Source organism: Panthera uncia, chromosome F2 (assembly GCF_023721935.1).
Source record: "Panthera uncia isolate 11264 chromosome F2, Puncia_PCG_1.0, whole genome shotgun sequence".
Lineage (NCBI taxonomy): Eukaryota > Metazoa > Chordata > Mammalia > Carnivora > Felidae > Panthera > Panthera uncia.
Window position 1 is genome coordinate 22,164,578 of NC_064812.1, and position 17,737 is coordinate 22,182,314.

Here is a 17,737-nt window from a genome sequence, read left to right on the forward strand (position 1 = left end):
AAGCAAAATTCTCATTATAAAATTTACAGATTCTCATTTTAAAATTTACAGTCTCTGCAAAAACTTGAAAATTTGGAGTTAACTTACTCTGGATATTTTTTTTAAGCTAATTCTAAATTTTACATTCCCACTGGCAGTGTATAAGAGGTGAAGCTTCTCTGTATCCTCACCCACCTTTGATGTTGCTATTATTTTTTATTTTACATTTTAATAATGTGCAGTAATATCTCGTGGGTCTAAATTTGCATTTTCTTAATGACTAGTGATGTTGAACATCTTTTCTGGTTCTTATTTACCTTTGGTATATCCTTTTCTGTGAAATTTCTCTTCATTTCTTTTGCCCATTTTCAAATTAGATTTTTTAAAGTTTATTTTGAGAGAGAGTCCTTGAGTGCACATGTGCAAGTGGGGGAGGGGCAAAGAGAGGGGGAGAGAATCTCAAGCAGGCTCCAGGGTGTCAGTGCAGAGCCTATGCAGGGCTCCAACTCCGGAAACTCTGAGATCATGACCTGAGCCGAAACCAAGAGTCAGACGCTTAACTGACTGAGCCACCCAGGCACCTATCTAATTAGATTTTTTTACTTGTGTTTTTAGAATTCTTTATTCTGGATCTAGGTTCCTGTCAGATATGTCATTTTCAATTTTTTCCCCATTTTGTATCTTTGCATTCTCAGTGAACTCTTTTATATAACAAAATTTCTTAATTTGATAAAGGCCAATTTATTACCTTTTTTTCCTTTATGGGACATGTTTTTGGTGTCCTGTCTAAAAATTCTTCCCAAGGTTTAGGTACTAAAGGTTTTCCCCTCTGGTTTTTTCTAAAAATTTTATAGTTTTACATTTAAGTCTGTGATTTATTTTAAATTACTTTTTTTTTTAAGCTTACTTATTTTGAGAGGGACAGCAGGGGCAGAGAGAGAGTCTAGAGAATCCCAAGCAGTCTCTGCATAGCCAGCTTGCAGTCACATGCAGAGCCCAGTGCGGGGGTCGGACCCATGAAACCATGAGATCATGACCTGAGCCAAAATCGAGCATTGGACCTCAGCCAACTGAGCCACCCAGGCACCCCTGAATTACTGTTTATATAATGCATGAGGTTTGGATCAAGATTCATATTTTGTGGATGATATCCAATCACCATTTGCTGAAAAGACTGTCCTTTCCCCTTTGTCAAGCTTCCTCATCTTTGTGAAAAATCAGTTGGAGTTATTTATGTGGATTTATTTCTGGGTTTCTGTCTTGTTTCATTGGTGTGTGTGTGTGTGTGTGTGTGTGTTTTCTGCCACACAATGTTGACTATTGTAGCTGTTAGGTAAATCTCGAAATTGGTTAGACAAATTCATCCCACTGTATTCTTTTTTAAAAAAGTAGTTTTAGCTATTCTCGTTCCTTTGCCTTTTCCAAAGAAATGTTACAAAAATCTTGTCAATGGCTATAAAAAAAAACTCAAAAGAATTTCAGTAGGCATGATGTTAAAGTTTCTTTTGAAACTAAACATACAGGGGCACCTGGGTGGCTCAGTTCAGCATCCCGCTCTTGATTTCAGCTCAGGTCATTGATCTCATAGTTCCGGGGATCAAGCCCCACATTGGGCTCTGTGCTGACATCCTGGAGCCTGCTTGGGATTGTCTCTCTCCTTCTCTCTCTGCCCATGTCCTGCTTGCATGCACATGCATGTGCTCTCTCAAAATAAACATGAAAAAAATAAACATACACTTGTCGTGCTACCCAGCAATCATACTTCAGGACTTTTGCCCCAGAGAAATGAAAACTCTGTTCACCAAAAGTCTATATACACAGGTGTTTATAGCAGCTTTATTTGAAACAGCCTCAAACTGGAAACAACCAAATGTCCTTCGATAGGTGATTGACAAAGCAAATAGTGGTGTACCTCTCTATCCCATGGAATGCTACTCAGTGATCAAAAGGAACATACTATTGATAACTGGCAACAACTTGGGTGGATCTCAAAAAGAGTGTTAGACTGCTGAATCCAAAAAGTCACATACTATATGATTCTACTTATATGACCTTCTCAAAATGACCAAATTAGAGATGAAGAACAGAGTGGTGGTTGCTGGGACTTAGGAATGGTAGAGAGGAAGGAATGGGTGTGACAATTAAAAAGGATAGAGAGGAAGAGCTTTGTGTTGATGAACTAGTTTTGTATCTTATTCACTTGCAGTGGTGGTTACACAAATCTGCACATGTGATAAAATGGCATAGAACTATACATACACTTGCACCAATGTCAGTGTCCTGGTTTTGATACTGTATGTGAGATGTCACCATTGGGGGAAACTGGTTAAAGGGTAAGTGGGACCTCTCTACTATTTCTGGGACTCCTGTGAACCTATAATTATTTCAAGAGAAAAAATGTTATAAAAATGTTTATGTACTTTTCATGTGCTATGGGTGTGCTTGAGTTTATTTCTGCAAAAACATGACTTGTATATCATATTGTAGTCGTAGACATTTTAAAGAAATTCATCTGGTGAAATAGATTTTTTTAATCTTCTATGTAAGGGTAAATAAATAAAGGAAATATCAACACAGGAAATGAAGGAAACATACACAGTTAATGTACTCTATAAACTGGATTTTTTAGGGTGCCTTTTTTTTTCCTTCTATATCAACACATAGCTTGCTAAAAGAAAAATGTGTACTTGTATTTCCACTAAGACTATTTCAGTCATAAGATAAATGTTACGCTGTATCATTGTCCTGATACAATGTCCTGTTAGTGTTTAAATTATAATTGGACAAGTGCTTTTCAAGTTCTTGAGTTGGAAAAACTATATATATAATGCTTGTTTAAGCCTCAGCTTTTCTAAACTACTCACCTGTAAAGGTGGACCAACCCACCTATTTTATCTGGTACAATATGAAATACTTGTTAGCACAGTACTTGTCATGAGGTAGCAATTATCCTATAAAGCATCTAGCTGAGAATCCATTGTTAATGGGGTTCTAAAAATGTAAATTTACACACTGTTTAATATCTGTTCCTGAGTATTCTTGGACATACTTTTCTTGCAATAAAGAATTTTTTTTTTTTTTTGGGGGGGGCCAGAGGCAGACTCTTTTCCACAAGTTAGTGATCAGGGTAGGAATGGAATGAACACTTGATGGAACTTCAAAATGGAAAAGAGTTTTCTGGTGACAATTTTTACTTTAAAAAAAAATGGCCCTTTTATTTTGGGTATGAAAATGATTTGACTCTTTTGTCCCTTTTCTCTTCAGCTGCTATTTTGGGGTCTTTTTCTTGCCCTCTCAAAACTAACACAGTAGATTGTTTTCATAAATGTATATACTGTACTTTGTTCCACCTTTCATGATTCCATATTTAAAAGAATAGGAAACTTTTATTTTCATATTTCTTCTATGTCTTGATAAATGTTTGTTTTCATATGGTAGTTATATTAACTTTTTTTCCCTTTCAGATTTCCTCCTGTTTCATAATCAGCCGGAACAATGTTCTACGCACATTTTGTTCTCAGTAAGAGAGGGCCTCTGGCCAAAATTTGGCTAGCGGCCCATTGGGATAAGAAGCTAACCAAAGCCCATGTGTTTGAGTGTAATTTAGAGAGCAGTGTGGAGAGTATCATCTCACCAAAGGTATGTTTGTTGTTGATATTTTTATTCACTTTGTAGATTGTTTATTGATATGTGAAACAATTCTGTAAAACAGCTTTTTAGGTTTACGTCTTCTTTGGAGGCAAAGAAAAATTTCTAGATTACCCAGAGTTCCAGTTTGGTATGCTATTCCCTTTAAAAATTCTGTAAGTGCACAGATCTTTTCATTTGCCTGTTTTCATGGTAGATCAGCGTGAGATCAGGCACTACCCAAATATATTTCTAGATGTTTTTGTACTTAAACATGTGTATAGGTGTTTCTAATTTGGGAATTTATAAAATATTCAAAATAAGGACCCTTTAATTAGAAACTGTTATAGGGATCAGATCTAATTATTGTAGCCATCTAGTAAATAGTATCCATAACTCTTGTACCTCCTCAGCTCCACAGGCCTACTTGCTGTTTCTTAAAGATATCAAGCTTTTTCCCTGTCTCAGAACTTTTATACTTGCTGTGCTCTTCCCCTAAATATTTAATTATTGTGTGTCTCCCACTAGTATGGAAGCCTCATGAATGTCCTTACCTTATCTGCCTTGTTTACGGCTCTGTTCCTAGAGGAGCTTTTATTAACATCCTGTGAAACTGTTCTGAGGCAGTGGTTTTCACCCTTGGATTTCACAAACAGTGTAACTAGAAATAATCCATGTTTTTTTGTGTTGCCAAGAAAGGACCTTTACAACATACACAATTACATGTATTAACATCATTAACACTTTGTTGAGATAACATTGACTTCAAAATGTATAAGGACTAATCTCAAAGGAAAAGTCCTTAAATATGATATAACACACACACACACGTTACGTCTGTGTTTTAAAGGTCCTTTTGTGGACCTTGTATTAACCCATATGCGCTCTAGTTGTCCTGTCGAGAAAATAGTCCAGATACAGCTGTCTGGACCGCATTGAGAGCTACTCTTAGAATTGGCAGTTTGGATGATGCTGGCTGCCATGATGTGTTAAATAAATAAGGGTAGTTCTTTATTGCTGAAGAAGCAAGGGGATCTCAGATGAATAAAGCTGGGATCTAGAAAAGACTTGTTCAGAAAAGTCGTGTGGGAGAGGATATGTTTTAGGAGAGAAAAGTGAAAGTTTATATGTGTAATGAGAGCTAAATTACAGAGTTTCCACTTGTCTACAGGATTTTGGCTGGTTTTAGAGTTAAATTTGGTGGCATTTATTGGTTTTAAGGAAATTTCTATCATATTATTTCTAAGATGTAAAGTGAAAAATTATAAAATGAAAAGTTTACTAACAGGGAAATAGGTGACCTCTAGTCCTACCACCTAGAGAAAGTTTTAGTATTTTGGTATGCATTTAAAATGTGTGCATATATTTTACACATAAGCATGTATACACAAACTGCATTATATGTTTTATAACAAGACTACATTCAGGAAAAGCTCTGTTCATAACTTTACCATCATTTTTCATGGTTGCATTGTATAGTGTCATGGTCTCTTACCCACAGAATTTAAATACAAAACATAGAAACAGGTCATTTGTGTATTCGTATGTTCACTGTAGAACTACTAATGTAAATGATTATTGGAAACAGCTTGAACTAGATGATCCTGGGAATGTCTTAATATACGTCGTAATTACCTTAATTCTAAAACACTTTTGGCCCCAAGGATTTAACATAAAAGATTATAGACCTGTAATTCATTGTTTCGATTATACATGATTTATTTTACCAGTGTCTTTTTTAAATAATCTATAATTTTTCCTAATTTTTTGAATTTTACTTCCACTGGTCCTGTACTGTGCAACCATTAAAATTACAAAGATTTTTCTACTTGGTAGGACTACAGGTTTATTTTCCTCTTTTTAAAAAATAACCATTGAATAAACATTGCTTGCAAAATCTTTTGGTCACATCTGTGGACTTTTTGTTGTTGTTATTCATTTTTGAGAAAACACGAACCTGGAAGGGGCAGAGAGAGACAGGGAGACACAGAATCTGAAGCCGGCTCCAGGCTCTGAGCTGTTAGCACAGAGCCAGGCAAGGTACTTGAACTCACAAACCATGAGATCATGACCTGAGCCGAAGTTGGATGCTTAACCAACTGAGCCACCCAGATGCCCCCCCTCTTTTTTTTTTGCCTCAAGATTGTTTACTATGTGAGGTTAGGATACATCAAAACCAGTCTTGGATTTTCATTGATCTTTGGTTCCCATCTGTAAATTTTTCCTTAGTGTTGATGTTTAGGAAGATAAATGATGGGCCAGGTGGTATATTTCTGATATGCATTAATAGTTTGCTCTGTGGGGAGATAGTACCAGTTTGCACTGCTGGTCAAATTGTATGAGAATATGAGGTTTTCTACTTTTTATAGGTATGCTTACTGAGAGAAGTGAATGGAAAAAGGAGAAGTTGAGCTCTTTTCTTGAAATTGATATGTGTGACTAATCTTTAACACCCATAAGCAAATATTAAGGGTGATTTGGCTTAAAAGGATAACATTTTTTCATAGTATGTGCAGAGTACTTTGTACACCTTTAGGGACACTACAAAAGAATACAAGATAATCTGATACGTGAAGGTATGTAGCAGTTGCCACAAAGTAAGGCATACAGTTCAAGAATAATGTAAAAAACTGTGGAGGGTGTGAGAAAGAACAACTTACTTTAAAAACCATTTCTAAGTGGGTTTTTTTCAATGTTTATTTTGAGAGAGCATGTGTGAGTGGGGGAGGGGCAGAGCAAAGGAGAGAGAATTCCAGGCAGGCTCAGCCCTGTCAGCCCAGAGCCTGATGTGGGCCTCTGATTCATGAACCTCAGGAACCAAACTGTGAGATCATGACCCGAGTCAAAATCAAGAGTTGGATGCTCAACCAGTTGAGCCACTTAGGCACCCGTCTAAGTGGGTTTTTATGATTGATCTTGTTTTATTTTGATAAGAATATATATTTCCACAGGTGTACTAACTCAAAAATGTCTGTTTGCTCTTGTGCAGTTCTTGTGAGGGATTTTAGAACAAGCGTCAGACATACAGCTCAGTTGTAACCTTGTGGCTTCTGCCCCCTCCCGACACTCCTCTGTTTGAACAGCCACTGGTAACTAACCTCTGTAGAGCTTTCCCTGGGTACATAGCCTGTGTTCCGTATTACACCTATACTCTTAACGTGAGCTAGCTCAACAGCAAAAATGGCCATACTTCATATTACCTACTTCTTTGCTAAACTCTGAACCAAACTCATCCAGAAAGAAATCTTTTGCCCAAACACCACCTTTTTAAAAAGTTTCCAATTCTTTACAAGATAATGGCATGCAGTGGGTTTTAATTTTAAATCCTTCCTCCTTTCTTAGGTAAAGGTGCAGTCAATATTAAATTTTCTAAGACCACATCATAAAAGTAGATTCTTTCCATTAGGAACAGTGTTTTAATTGGGTCTTTTCATATCAAGGATGATAAGTCCTGGATTTGATGACAAATTTTTAATTTTAGATATACTAAGAATAGCAGTAACTTTTATAATTTATGTTGTAAGTCATGTGAAATTGCCATAAAGACAGAGCCTGAGAGTCCTTGTAAATGGAATCCTAGGCTGCTATAGACAGTACATATATAACCGAGAAATACAGTGTTTCATTTTATAAGTAACATAACATTTTATAAGTAACATTTTATAAGTAACATACTAATTATATTTGAAGCAAATGATTAACAGCTTTCTTTGCTGCCTTAGAATTTGAGATCTGTGGTATGATTTGGAAAATAATCTCGGAAAGTTTGAGTTCATGTTGTCTTGTTCTCAAAAACTTTTCCATATTCTAGCTAGAGGAATTGTGAATCATGCTGTTTAGTTCGGTGTTTACTGTGCTTTCTTTTCCCAACTACTGCATCTCATTCCACACAAGCATTGATTGAGATCTACCTTGAAAGGGAAAAAAAAAAACAAAAACAGGCTGAGGAGTGTATTTTCTTGTAAACAAAAAAAAAAAAAAAGATGGGTTACCATTACCTTTCAACTGTTATTATGCCTTCCAGTCAACCGATAAACTCAGTGAAAAAGGTCTTAAACAGCGAAGAAATTAACAGTCACTTAATTAGAAGTTTAGAGATAGGAAGATTCAGGTTTAGTTGAGTTCTTTCAATGATGTCATTCATCTAAGGACTCACCAGTCTCCTGTTGGCTTCTTGTTCTTGTACTTACAGCCTCATGACTACAAGCAGCTCCAAACCCCACTGCTCACAACACAGGAGGGAAAAAAGAGAGAGGCGTTCTTCTTATTGGGAAAATCTCTCTCAGAAGCTGACATACTTTATACTTTTTCTTGTTGGTTAAACTGGGTTATGTGCCCACTCAAAAAGCATTAGCAAAGAGGAAAGAGTTCTTCAAGGCTGAGAACATTCACTCCCCGGACAAAATAGAGTTCAGCTAGCTAGCAAGAAGCAATCGCTCTGGATTGGCAAACAAAAGCGCCACACATTCCTTAATGTGCTTATGATGGCAGTCTGTGGGATGCCTTGGTACCTGCTGCATAGCTTCCTTTGTGTCTGTGTTCACTCATGAATTACTGCTAGTCTAGTCCTGGTCAATACAGATACTCGAAATTTATAGGTAAGGCACAAGTAAAATAATTATAGGTGATTTATAAGGTAACTTCAAATAATTAATGATTAAAAGTATGAAGAGAGAAAGTGAAAACTGCCCATCAATTGCACAGAATACAAGCTTTGAAGTATGATTACCTCTAAAACCAAAAAAAATAACTTTGTAAATTAGATTAATGTTTTATTCCTAGGTGAAGATGGCGCTCCGAACATCAGGACATCTCTTACTGGGAGTAGTTCGAATCTATCACAGAAAAGCCAAATATCTCCTTGCAGACTGTAATGAAGCATTCATTAAGATAAAGATGGCTTTTCGGCCAGGTATTGTTGACTTTTTTTTTTTTTTTTAACCTTGGATTTTCTCATGCAGTATGAAAAATTGCAAAACCTATATTCTAGTTCCATTTGTTTTGTTCTAATATTAATACAGGGGAACCTTTCAAAAACAGGGCTAGGCTTGGAGAGGCAGTGGTTCAAGGGAAGAAACCCACTTCAGTCGTACATATGGAATTATGGCAGTCACCCCTTTTTAAATGCCTTTTCATTATCTTACATAGAACTGAGTCAGAATTGAAACCTTGAAAGCTGATTGTTACATGAATCTTTTAAATGTAACTTAAGAAAATCTTAGGATTTAAAATTTTTTTCCCAAATAAGTTTAGCATATTCTTAAAATTCACTTTTAACTTGAGACTTTTATTAAACATTCTTTATAGTGTTATGTTGTTTTAGGTAGTGATTGGCTCTAAAACTGGATTCTAGCAACCAGATTTCCATCTGCATAGATAATAATTATGATATTTATCTGACTTCATATGTCATTTTATAATTTTTAAAACAATGATGGAATTTTATTCTAATTAAAATAATGAAGAGATGCCTTATATGGTAGTTTTTACTGATTATGTTTTACTACTTCAATTTATTTTAACATATGAACTGAAATTTTTGAGATCTAAGATTTTATTTAAAAGCAAAATGTTTAGGTAGAGGCTATGGTACTTAAATGATCTCTAACATGTAGATAATTGCATTTTGCTTAAGTAACCATGCTTTTTTATTTTTTCTTATTTAAAGCAATGCGTTTTTAGCATACACTGAAGAATATAAGGAAAACCAAAATAATGTAATCCCACTTACCCTAAAATAACCAACTCCTCTTGATATTTAGGGTGTTCCTTTCCAGTCATTCCCCTTCTTCATAAATGTCATGTTTATGAAGAAAACTGTTATTAATGTTTATTTGTCATGTCCTTTTCAAGACTTACCACCTTAATGCATTATTAGTGCTTTGACTTTTTTTGGAAAGCAAGTAATTTGGCTTATGAGTATAGAAAAACAAAAGTACTTGAGCTTTGGTGGTACTTTGCATACATTATCAATCTTTCGGGACTATAACCTTAGGAGATTATACTGACTTTACCTTCCTCTGATCCCTAGATAACCTGTGATATAACCAGGCCTTCAAGCTTACCATTTCCTTTCCAGGTGTTGTTGACCTACCTGAAGAAAATCGAGAAGCTGCTTACAATGCTATTACCTTACCTGAAGAATTTCATGACTTTGATCAGCCACTGCCTGACTTAGAGTATGTCTCTCCCTCTTTTAATTGTTGACTTGGTCTACGAATAACATTATTGGTTTCCAAATGTATAGTTTTCCATGGAATGTTTTTTTTTTAACATTTATTCTCAAGAGACAGACACACACAGTGCAAGGGGGGAGGTGCAGAGAAAGGGGGTTACAGAATCGGAAGCAGGCTCCAGGCTCTGAGCTGTCAGTGCAGAGCCCAACGCGGGGCTCGAACCCACCAACAGTGAGATCATGACCTGAGCTGAAGTTGGACGCTCAACCGACTGAGCCACCCAGGCGCCCCTTCCTTGGAATGTTTTGACACCAAATTAACATGAGGCTCAAATGTATAAGCTTTCAATTAGGATAACGTATAAATATGAAACATATAACCTAGAATTGTTTCTTCTGTAAGAAAACCATACAGATGTCAACTTTAACAAAGCTAAGATAGAATTCACATGTGCTTAGGCCAAAGCTTGTGTAAACAGTTTCCCAGGTTTGTGCTTTACATAAGGATATTAGTAAACATGAACTATTGGTTCATGACTTTTCTCTGGAGGTATATATTAAAGTCATCTATAGTTATCCTCTTTGCCAAGCTAACTTAAAGAGCAAGAAAGGGTCATTGTCACAACATCCAATTGAGAAAGTCGTACAGAGATGACCATTCTAGCATAATATTGTAGTATATTTCTCTTTTCTCAAGTCCCCAAAATCCAGCTGTTACCATGACAGGGAATGTGCCTATAACTTTCCATGTGATTTAGTAGCACAAGTGACAACCAGAAAACTCTTACACTACGCCCCATTTTTTTTTTGACAAATTTTTCTGCTTTGTAAAATGATCTATGACTCCTAATTCTGATTTATTTTTGTGTGTGTGTGAAATAATGCTAGGTGCTATCTAGCTCCTTTCCTGTTTTCTTTTTCCTCTTAAACTTCCATTTTTAAAAAATTTTTATCCTAGAAATTTAACAGCCAAAAATTAGATTAGTATAATGAACCCCATGCACTGTTGTTTAATTTGAATATATTGCCAGTTTTATTTCATATGTATTTCCCCAATTCAGCCTCCAACCCACACTGGATTATTTTAAAGAATATAGATCTTCCTTTCTCTGTAAATACTTCAGTATGTATCTCTTTTGAGGTAAGGAATTTTCTTTTTTTTTTTTTTTTTTTAATTTTTTTTTAACATTTAATTTTGAGAGAAAGAGAGAGCAAGCACAAATTGGGAAGAGGCAGAGAGGGAGGGAGACACAGAATCTGAAGCAGGCTCCAGGCTCTGAGCTGTCAGCACAGAGCCCAACGCAGGGCTCGAACCCACAAGCCATGAGATCGTGACCTGAGCCGAAGTCAGACACTTAACCGACTGAGCCACCCTGGCGCCCCAGGAATTTTCTAAATATATCCATAACAACATCCCATCTTAAAAATACAATATTTCTTTAATGTGATATCCAGTCAGCATTCAAATGTCTCTCGTTGACACATAGGCCTTTTTCCCCTCAGTTTAAGTTAGGGTCTGTACACATTCTGTAAACTGCATTTGGTTGGTATGTTTCGGAAGTCTCTCGTGTTTTTATTGGCATTTGCTAAAAAAAAAAAAAAAAAAAACGGATGTTTTGTTTTGAAGCATTTACATTCTGAATTTTCCTGATATTCTATATTGTTTAATGTTACATGTTTTTTATTTAATATTTTTTAAATAATAGAGATTATTTGTTAGAAGAAGAAAGTCTCAGAAAAGCTGGGTAGCTTCAGTGTTCATAACACCTGTAAGTTTCACAACCCTGATGAAAACTCATGCCTGTCTAGACCATGCACTTCTAAGTTTTTCCTCTGTATACTCTATTACCTTATGTAGTGATTTCAGCATATTCTATTTTGCCTGCCGGTCACTTACGGTTTTTAAATAAGCATACAAAATAAATTCCAAATCACTGTTAAAATTCTTAAATTGTAGGGGTGCCTGGGTGGCTCAGTCAGTTAAGCATCCCAACTTTAGCTCAGGTCATTCACGATTTCACAGTTCATGGATTCGAGCCCCGCATCGGGCTTTGTGCTGACAGCTCAGAGCCTGGAGCCTGCTTCGGATTCCGTGTCTCCCTCTCTCTCTGCCCCTCCCCCACTCATGCTCTGTCTCTCTCCATCTCTCAAAAATGAATAAACGTTAAAAAAAAAAAAAACTGAAAAAGATTCTTTAATTGTATTTAGTATTCTATATTAAGACTTATAAACCATGATAACTTGTGTGCATGTTTTTTCCTTATAGAGAGAATTAGGATTTTATATATATATATATATGTATGTATACGTGTTACAGTAAGTCTTGAGACTAAAACGTATTTGAAATTCTTTTAAAGTGACATAGATGTGGCCCAGCAGTTCAGCCTGAACCAGAGTAGAGTGGAAGAAATAACCATGAGAGAAGAAGTTGGGAACATCAGTATTCTACAAGAAAATGATTTTGGTAATAGAGAAACAGATCACTAGACACTAGCTAATGTTAGAATTATGTTGTTGCACTACTAGCAATTTGAAAAAGAAAACCCAGACATATGTTACATTTATGATGACAGAAAAACAAAATTTTATCTCCTGTATTTTCATCAAAAAAAGAATTTGCCTTCCTACCAGTGTATGAACCGTCATTTCCATTTATGCACCAAACTTGATTTTGTCTACTCCTGTCCCCCATACACAGTGATAGAACCTATGTATGGATCTGTGTGAAAAGTTTGAATATTGAAGTAATACATTTAATCACTTTGGAACAATTTCATTATGTACCTACTATTCTTTTTGAATAGTGTTTAAAACAAGTTAGCGGAAGTATTTTCTTGATGAAAACACATTGTAACAAAATCTGAGTATTTATGAGACCTAACCTACATACATACTTAAATTTACCTGATATATTTAAGATGATGTAAATATGGATCCTACTTTTGAATTTGCTAGTCATGCCCCAGAATCAGTTTATGAAATATAAATGCTAAAGGTTTAAAGTTTAAACTAGATGTTTTAATACTCAAGTAAGACTTCCATAAGTAGATGTGGCATCACAATTATCATAAATCGTTAGGTGCTTTCTTTTATAACAGTGATGTTTGTAACTTTGTTTACCTTATCACTAAAATTTGTTCAGGCGACTTTGGAATGGATGATCGTGAGATAATGAGAGAAGGCAGCGCTTTTGAGGATGACGACATGTTAGTGAGCACTAGCGCCTCTAACCTCCTGTTAGAGCCTGAACAGAGCACCAGCAATCTGAATGAGAAAATTAACCATTTAGAATATGAAGACCAATATAAGGATGACAATTTTGGAGAAGGAAATGATGGTGGTATATTAGGTAGGTCACAACAAGGTGGTTATTTTATAACATTTCTTTGTTCAGTTGTGGTGTTTTAGAGCAGTCACTAATTTTATGCCTTAAGTAGCTCTTTTGGTACAGATGTGTGTATTGTGACCATTTGATTTCATTGAAGTTCTCTGAAACTAGCCTAAAAATATGATGTACCTGAGTTTCTTAAAGGTGCTTGTCTCAGAGTGTTAAGGTTTACTAGTTCTTAAAACTTCTCTATTTGTGTTTGATATCTATATTAAGTAAATATGTTTTAAATAGAGATATGAACCAGAAAATCTAAATTAAGAATGAGAAATTTTTTTGTATATGGTTTTATACTTTTGTATGCTACCTTGAAGAGAAACAGATGGAAGTTGAAGTTTTTTAATTTGGTTGATTTTCATGTAATTGTATTTCCTAGTGATTAGCTATTCTTTTAGCATTTCTTTTTCAAGTTATAACTAAATTACATTCCCTATTTCAGATGACAAACTTATAAGTAATAATGATGGTGGTATCTTTGACGATCCCCCTGCCCTGTCTGAGGCAGGTGTGATGTTGCCAGAACAGCCTGCACATGATGATATGGATGAGGATGATAACGTATCAAGTAAGCATTTCCTGTTCAGTGACCTGGACATGATTATATGGTAGTTAGAAAGGCATTTAATGTAGACGACCGTAAACTAAAAGTTCCAGCTTTTAATGAATTGTAAATCTTCTTAAAAACAGTGCTTAGTTCTTATTCTCTTTCATGTTTAACTCTGTCCCTCCCCTTTTGTGGCCAGTAGGGTTCACGTCTGGAGCAACTCCTTCATAACTAGAAAAGTGTTGGTTATTGTTACCAGTGGGTTTCTTTCAGTTTCTCAAGGGGATTTTGTCCTGCCATTTGTAGGAGTTGTATTACATACCCAAGGCTTTTGTAACCAAATTTCTGTTTTTATAGTGGGTGGGCCTGATAGTCCTGATTCGGTGGATCCTGTTGAACCAATGCCAACTATGACTGATCAGACAACACTTGTTCCAAATGAGGAAGAAGCCTTTGCTTTGGAACCTATTGATATCACTGGTGAGCAAATAGACTTTTTCGACATATAAAATTTAGAATATAAGGTCCTAGTTCTGGCTGCTCTTCTCTAATCTGCTATTCTTGTTTTAGATAACTAAGCTTCTTTCTTTTTGTCAGGTATCTATTATAGAATCTTCAGTTATAATCCAGATATCTTACGGAATATCTGTACAGGTCGCTCTGAAATATAGAGAACACGTTTTTTGCTAACGTGTATCTTAGTCTTTGGGGGTTCCCAAAAAAGATCACAGGTAACAATTAGAAAACATTACAAGGCATTTTACAAGATTGATTACCTTCCAAAGTTCTTCTAGGTTCTGTAGAGTTGGGCTACCATCTGGGAAAAGCTAAGCATGTTCTTTTTTTTTTTTATTTTTATATTTTTTATTTTTATATTTTTTATTTTTATATTTTATAAATATTTTTTATTTTTTTATTTTTATTTTTTTAACTGGAAATGTGATTCTAAAATAAGCACTTTTAGTGCTTATTAAGAAACAAAGCCAAACATACTGGGGTGCTGTTTCTCAATAAAAAGGGCAATTTAAGATAGGTAAATTAGATGTGAAACTAAAATTTCTAGATGGTTTATGGGTACTTTGGGGTGAATACTTGAAATTAGTTACACTATAAAAGTGATAGCTGTATCCTGAATTAAATAGAACAAGGTAAACTTTTTTTCTACCTAAAACTAGAATTTGATCACCAAAAATTGCCTTGGGCTTCTGGTATATAAAGAGTGCTTGGTAGACATCTATTTAGAAACTGAAAATAGAACAAAAAACAAGTCTTTATCCCATGGAACTTAAGTACTAGTTAGGGGAGCATGAGTAAGTACAATATGTACTGTATTAGTGACCGATTTTGTAGAGAGCTATAAATAAGGCAAAATAGGTACACCGCACTGGTTAAAATAGGATAATCAGAGGGCGCTTGAGTGGTTCGGTTGAGCGTCCAACTTCGGCTCAGGTCGTAATCTCGCAGTTGGTGAGTTTGAGCCCACATCGGGCTCGTTACCGTCAGCCTGTCAGCACAGAACCCACTTGGGATCCTCTGTCCCCCTCACTCTGCCCCTCCCCCCTGACTTGCACTCTCTAAAAAAATAGTAAAAAAAAAAAAAATAATCAGGATTTGCAGTCTGTTTTAAGAACTTCAACTTTCAGAGACGGGAACTCAGTAGCTGGAGAATAAGTGTTGTACAGGGGCTGTCACTGTATAACATCTCTTTGAATCTTGAATTTTGAACTCCCTGAATGTTTTATACATAAAAATCAGTGGAGGTATAACATTTCTGACAGGATGTGATGTTGAGGAATTTGTAGCTTAAGAAATTGAGAGAATGCTGCCTACTTTGCTGAGTTTTTGGTAAGGATTACGAGTACAGGCAGGATGGAGAGTAGAGCTCCAGGTCCATCTGGGTGTGGGCTTTTGTTTTACTTCATCAGTCTGCTTGTACAAGTGCCATATGTGAATTGTAACTTCTCCACTAAAAATCATAATAATTGCAACCATTTACAGAAGACTAAGTATTTTACAACTCCTATAAGTGGTTGGCATTATTTCAAGTGAGAAAATAAAGGGATAAGCAAGGTGAAGTTAACTTTTCTAAGTGGTCACTTGGGTAATAATAAATTACAAAACCCAGTTCTTGAGCCCAGATCTGAATCAAGTATGATAGGTTCCTTTTTACACTGTAAACCTACATGGGAAAAATATATTGGCACTTGAATTATTTTACTCATTTTGTGCCTAAAGTCTATAAATAATTCAGCAAATTTTTATCAAGCACCTATTGTGTATGCCAGTCTCTATTCTACATGGTACTCCAGAAACATCAGTTAAAACGGATTCTGCCCTCTTGATGTTTTTCTACCAGGTGTATAGAAAAGTAGGGATACAATGAGACCAACTCTGGTGGCTCTTTATTTCATGATGGCCTCACAGGAAAATGACCTTATTTTCTTCTATCATTCCAGTCAAAGAAACAAAAGCCAAGAGGAAGAGGAAGCTGATTGTTGATAGTGTCAAAGAGTTGGATAGTAAGACCATTAGAGCCCAGCTCAGTGATTATTCTGATATTGTCACTACTTTGGATCTGGCACCACCCACCAAGAAATTGATGATGTGGAAAGAAACAGGGGGAGTGGAAAAACTCTTCTCCTTACCTGCTCAGCCTTTATGGAATAACAGACTACTGAAGGTAATAGAGTTTGCAGAATTTTTTTAAGTTAATTTTTAAAACTTTTGAATCATTTTTGATCAAGTATTTTCAACTATATGGCACTTTTTTTTACTTAAATCACAATATACTGAACATAACCTATCTGAAAGATTGTGTTGACACCTGTATTTCTAAAAGATGCAGAAGGAATTTTTTCTGTATGAAAAAGCTGCTGTGGTTTTTAATAATTCTCTCTCCTCAACCTCTGATAAATTACTAATTCTATTACCTTAGCATACACTGTGCTTCAAGCCTACAATCCTTAGATACCGCTTTCAAGCCAAACCATGGCGTGGTTCTCCTTTTCCTGGAATAAAGAATTCTCTGATGGGGCACCTGGGTGGCTCAGTCCACTGAGCGTCCAACACTTGGTTTCCACTCTGGTCACAATTTCATGGTTTGTGGGTTTGAGGCCTGCTTGGGATTCTCTCTCTTTGCCCTTCCCCTGCTTGTGCACTTGCTCACTCTCAAAAAAAACAAAACAAATCTCTCTGGCTTTAAATTTATTTAATAAAAATTACTTACATCTCTAGGCTCTTTTCTCCTCATTTTAGGTTCCATACTATTCCAAAACAAGGTCCAAAAGTGGAGAATGCTGAGTGAAACAGTACTATTAGACTGTTATTCTAAAGTTGAAATATGATAGAATTGATTTTACGATAGATGTTACTAGAAAGTATTTCAGAGCAGCAATGCTATTGTAAAATTTATTTACTGGAATCTGAGTGATGGAATTATTTGGAAGAAAGTCTTTAAGGTATTTCTACTCTTTGACTTAGTGATCTCATTATTAGGAAAATTCCTAAGGAAGTAATTCAAAATATGGAAAAAAAGCCGTTTCTGTGAGTATGGTCCATTACAGTGTTTGCAATAGAGCAACAACAAAATAGCAAAAAAATGGTTCAAATGTGGTATGTACACATGTACATATATATCTCCACTCTGTGGAATATTAAATAGTTATTAAAATTAAAAATGATAGTATTATATGGAAATCTTATTAACTAAGTGAAAAAAAAACAGTATGTAAAACCACTTGGTATGTTTCCAGTTAGAGTAAGTGTATGAATATGAAAATAAACTGCAGGCAAACAAATTTAAAATTTTAGTGTTCTCTCCAGGTTACAGGATAGTGGATAATTTTTCTTTATTGATTTTTCTGAAATTGCTGTACTTATAATTTGTTAACCTGTATTTAAAAATTAAGACGGAATGAAGTGTGGATTTAACATGAAGTAGAAATCATACAACTATATTAAAATGTACTTAATGGAAAATAGAAATGTCAGTGGTGGATTTTAATATGATTTTTATTTTATAATT

At 35.4% G+C, this 17,737-nt stretch overlaps 1 protein-coding gene across 3 annotated transcripts in view; it reads left to right on the forward strand.

Moving 5' to 3' along the window:
* The window catches only part of RAD21 (RAD21 cohesin complex component), a 29,877-nt gene that overhangs the window by 4,401 nt on the left and 7,739 nt on the right, over positions 1-17,737 (forward strand). The window contains exons 2-10 of one of the 3 annotated variants that reach the window (XM_049632990.1): positions 2,186-2,312; positions 3,444-3,618; positions 8,389-8,518; positions 9,686-9,785; positions 12,139-12,245; positions 12,924-13,130; positions 13,609-13,734; positions 14,071-14,193; positions 16,170-16,393. In XM_049632990.1, the coding sequence (XP_049488947.1) occupies positions 3,475-3,618; positions 8,389-8,518; positions 9,686-9,785; positions 12,139-12,245; positions 12,924-13,130; positions 13,609-13,734; positions 14,071-14,193; positions 16,170-16,393 (1,161 nt within the window). In that variant the 5' untranslated portion in view covers positions 2,186-2,312; positions 3,444-3,474. Of the gene's footprint in view, positions 1-340; positions 2,313-3,443; positions 3,619-8,388; positions 8,519-9,685; positions 9,786-12,138; positions 12,246-12,923; positions 13,131-13,608; positions 13,735-14,070; positions 14,194-16,169; positions 16,394-17,737 lie in introns of those variants that run through there. The other 2 variants (XM_049632988.1, XM_049632989.1) reach the window with 2 other exon arrangements.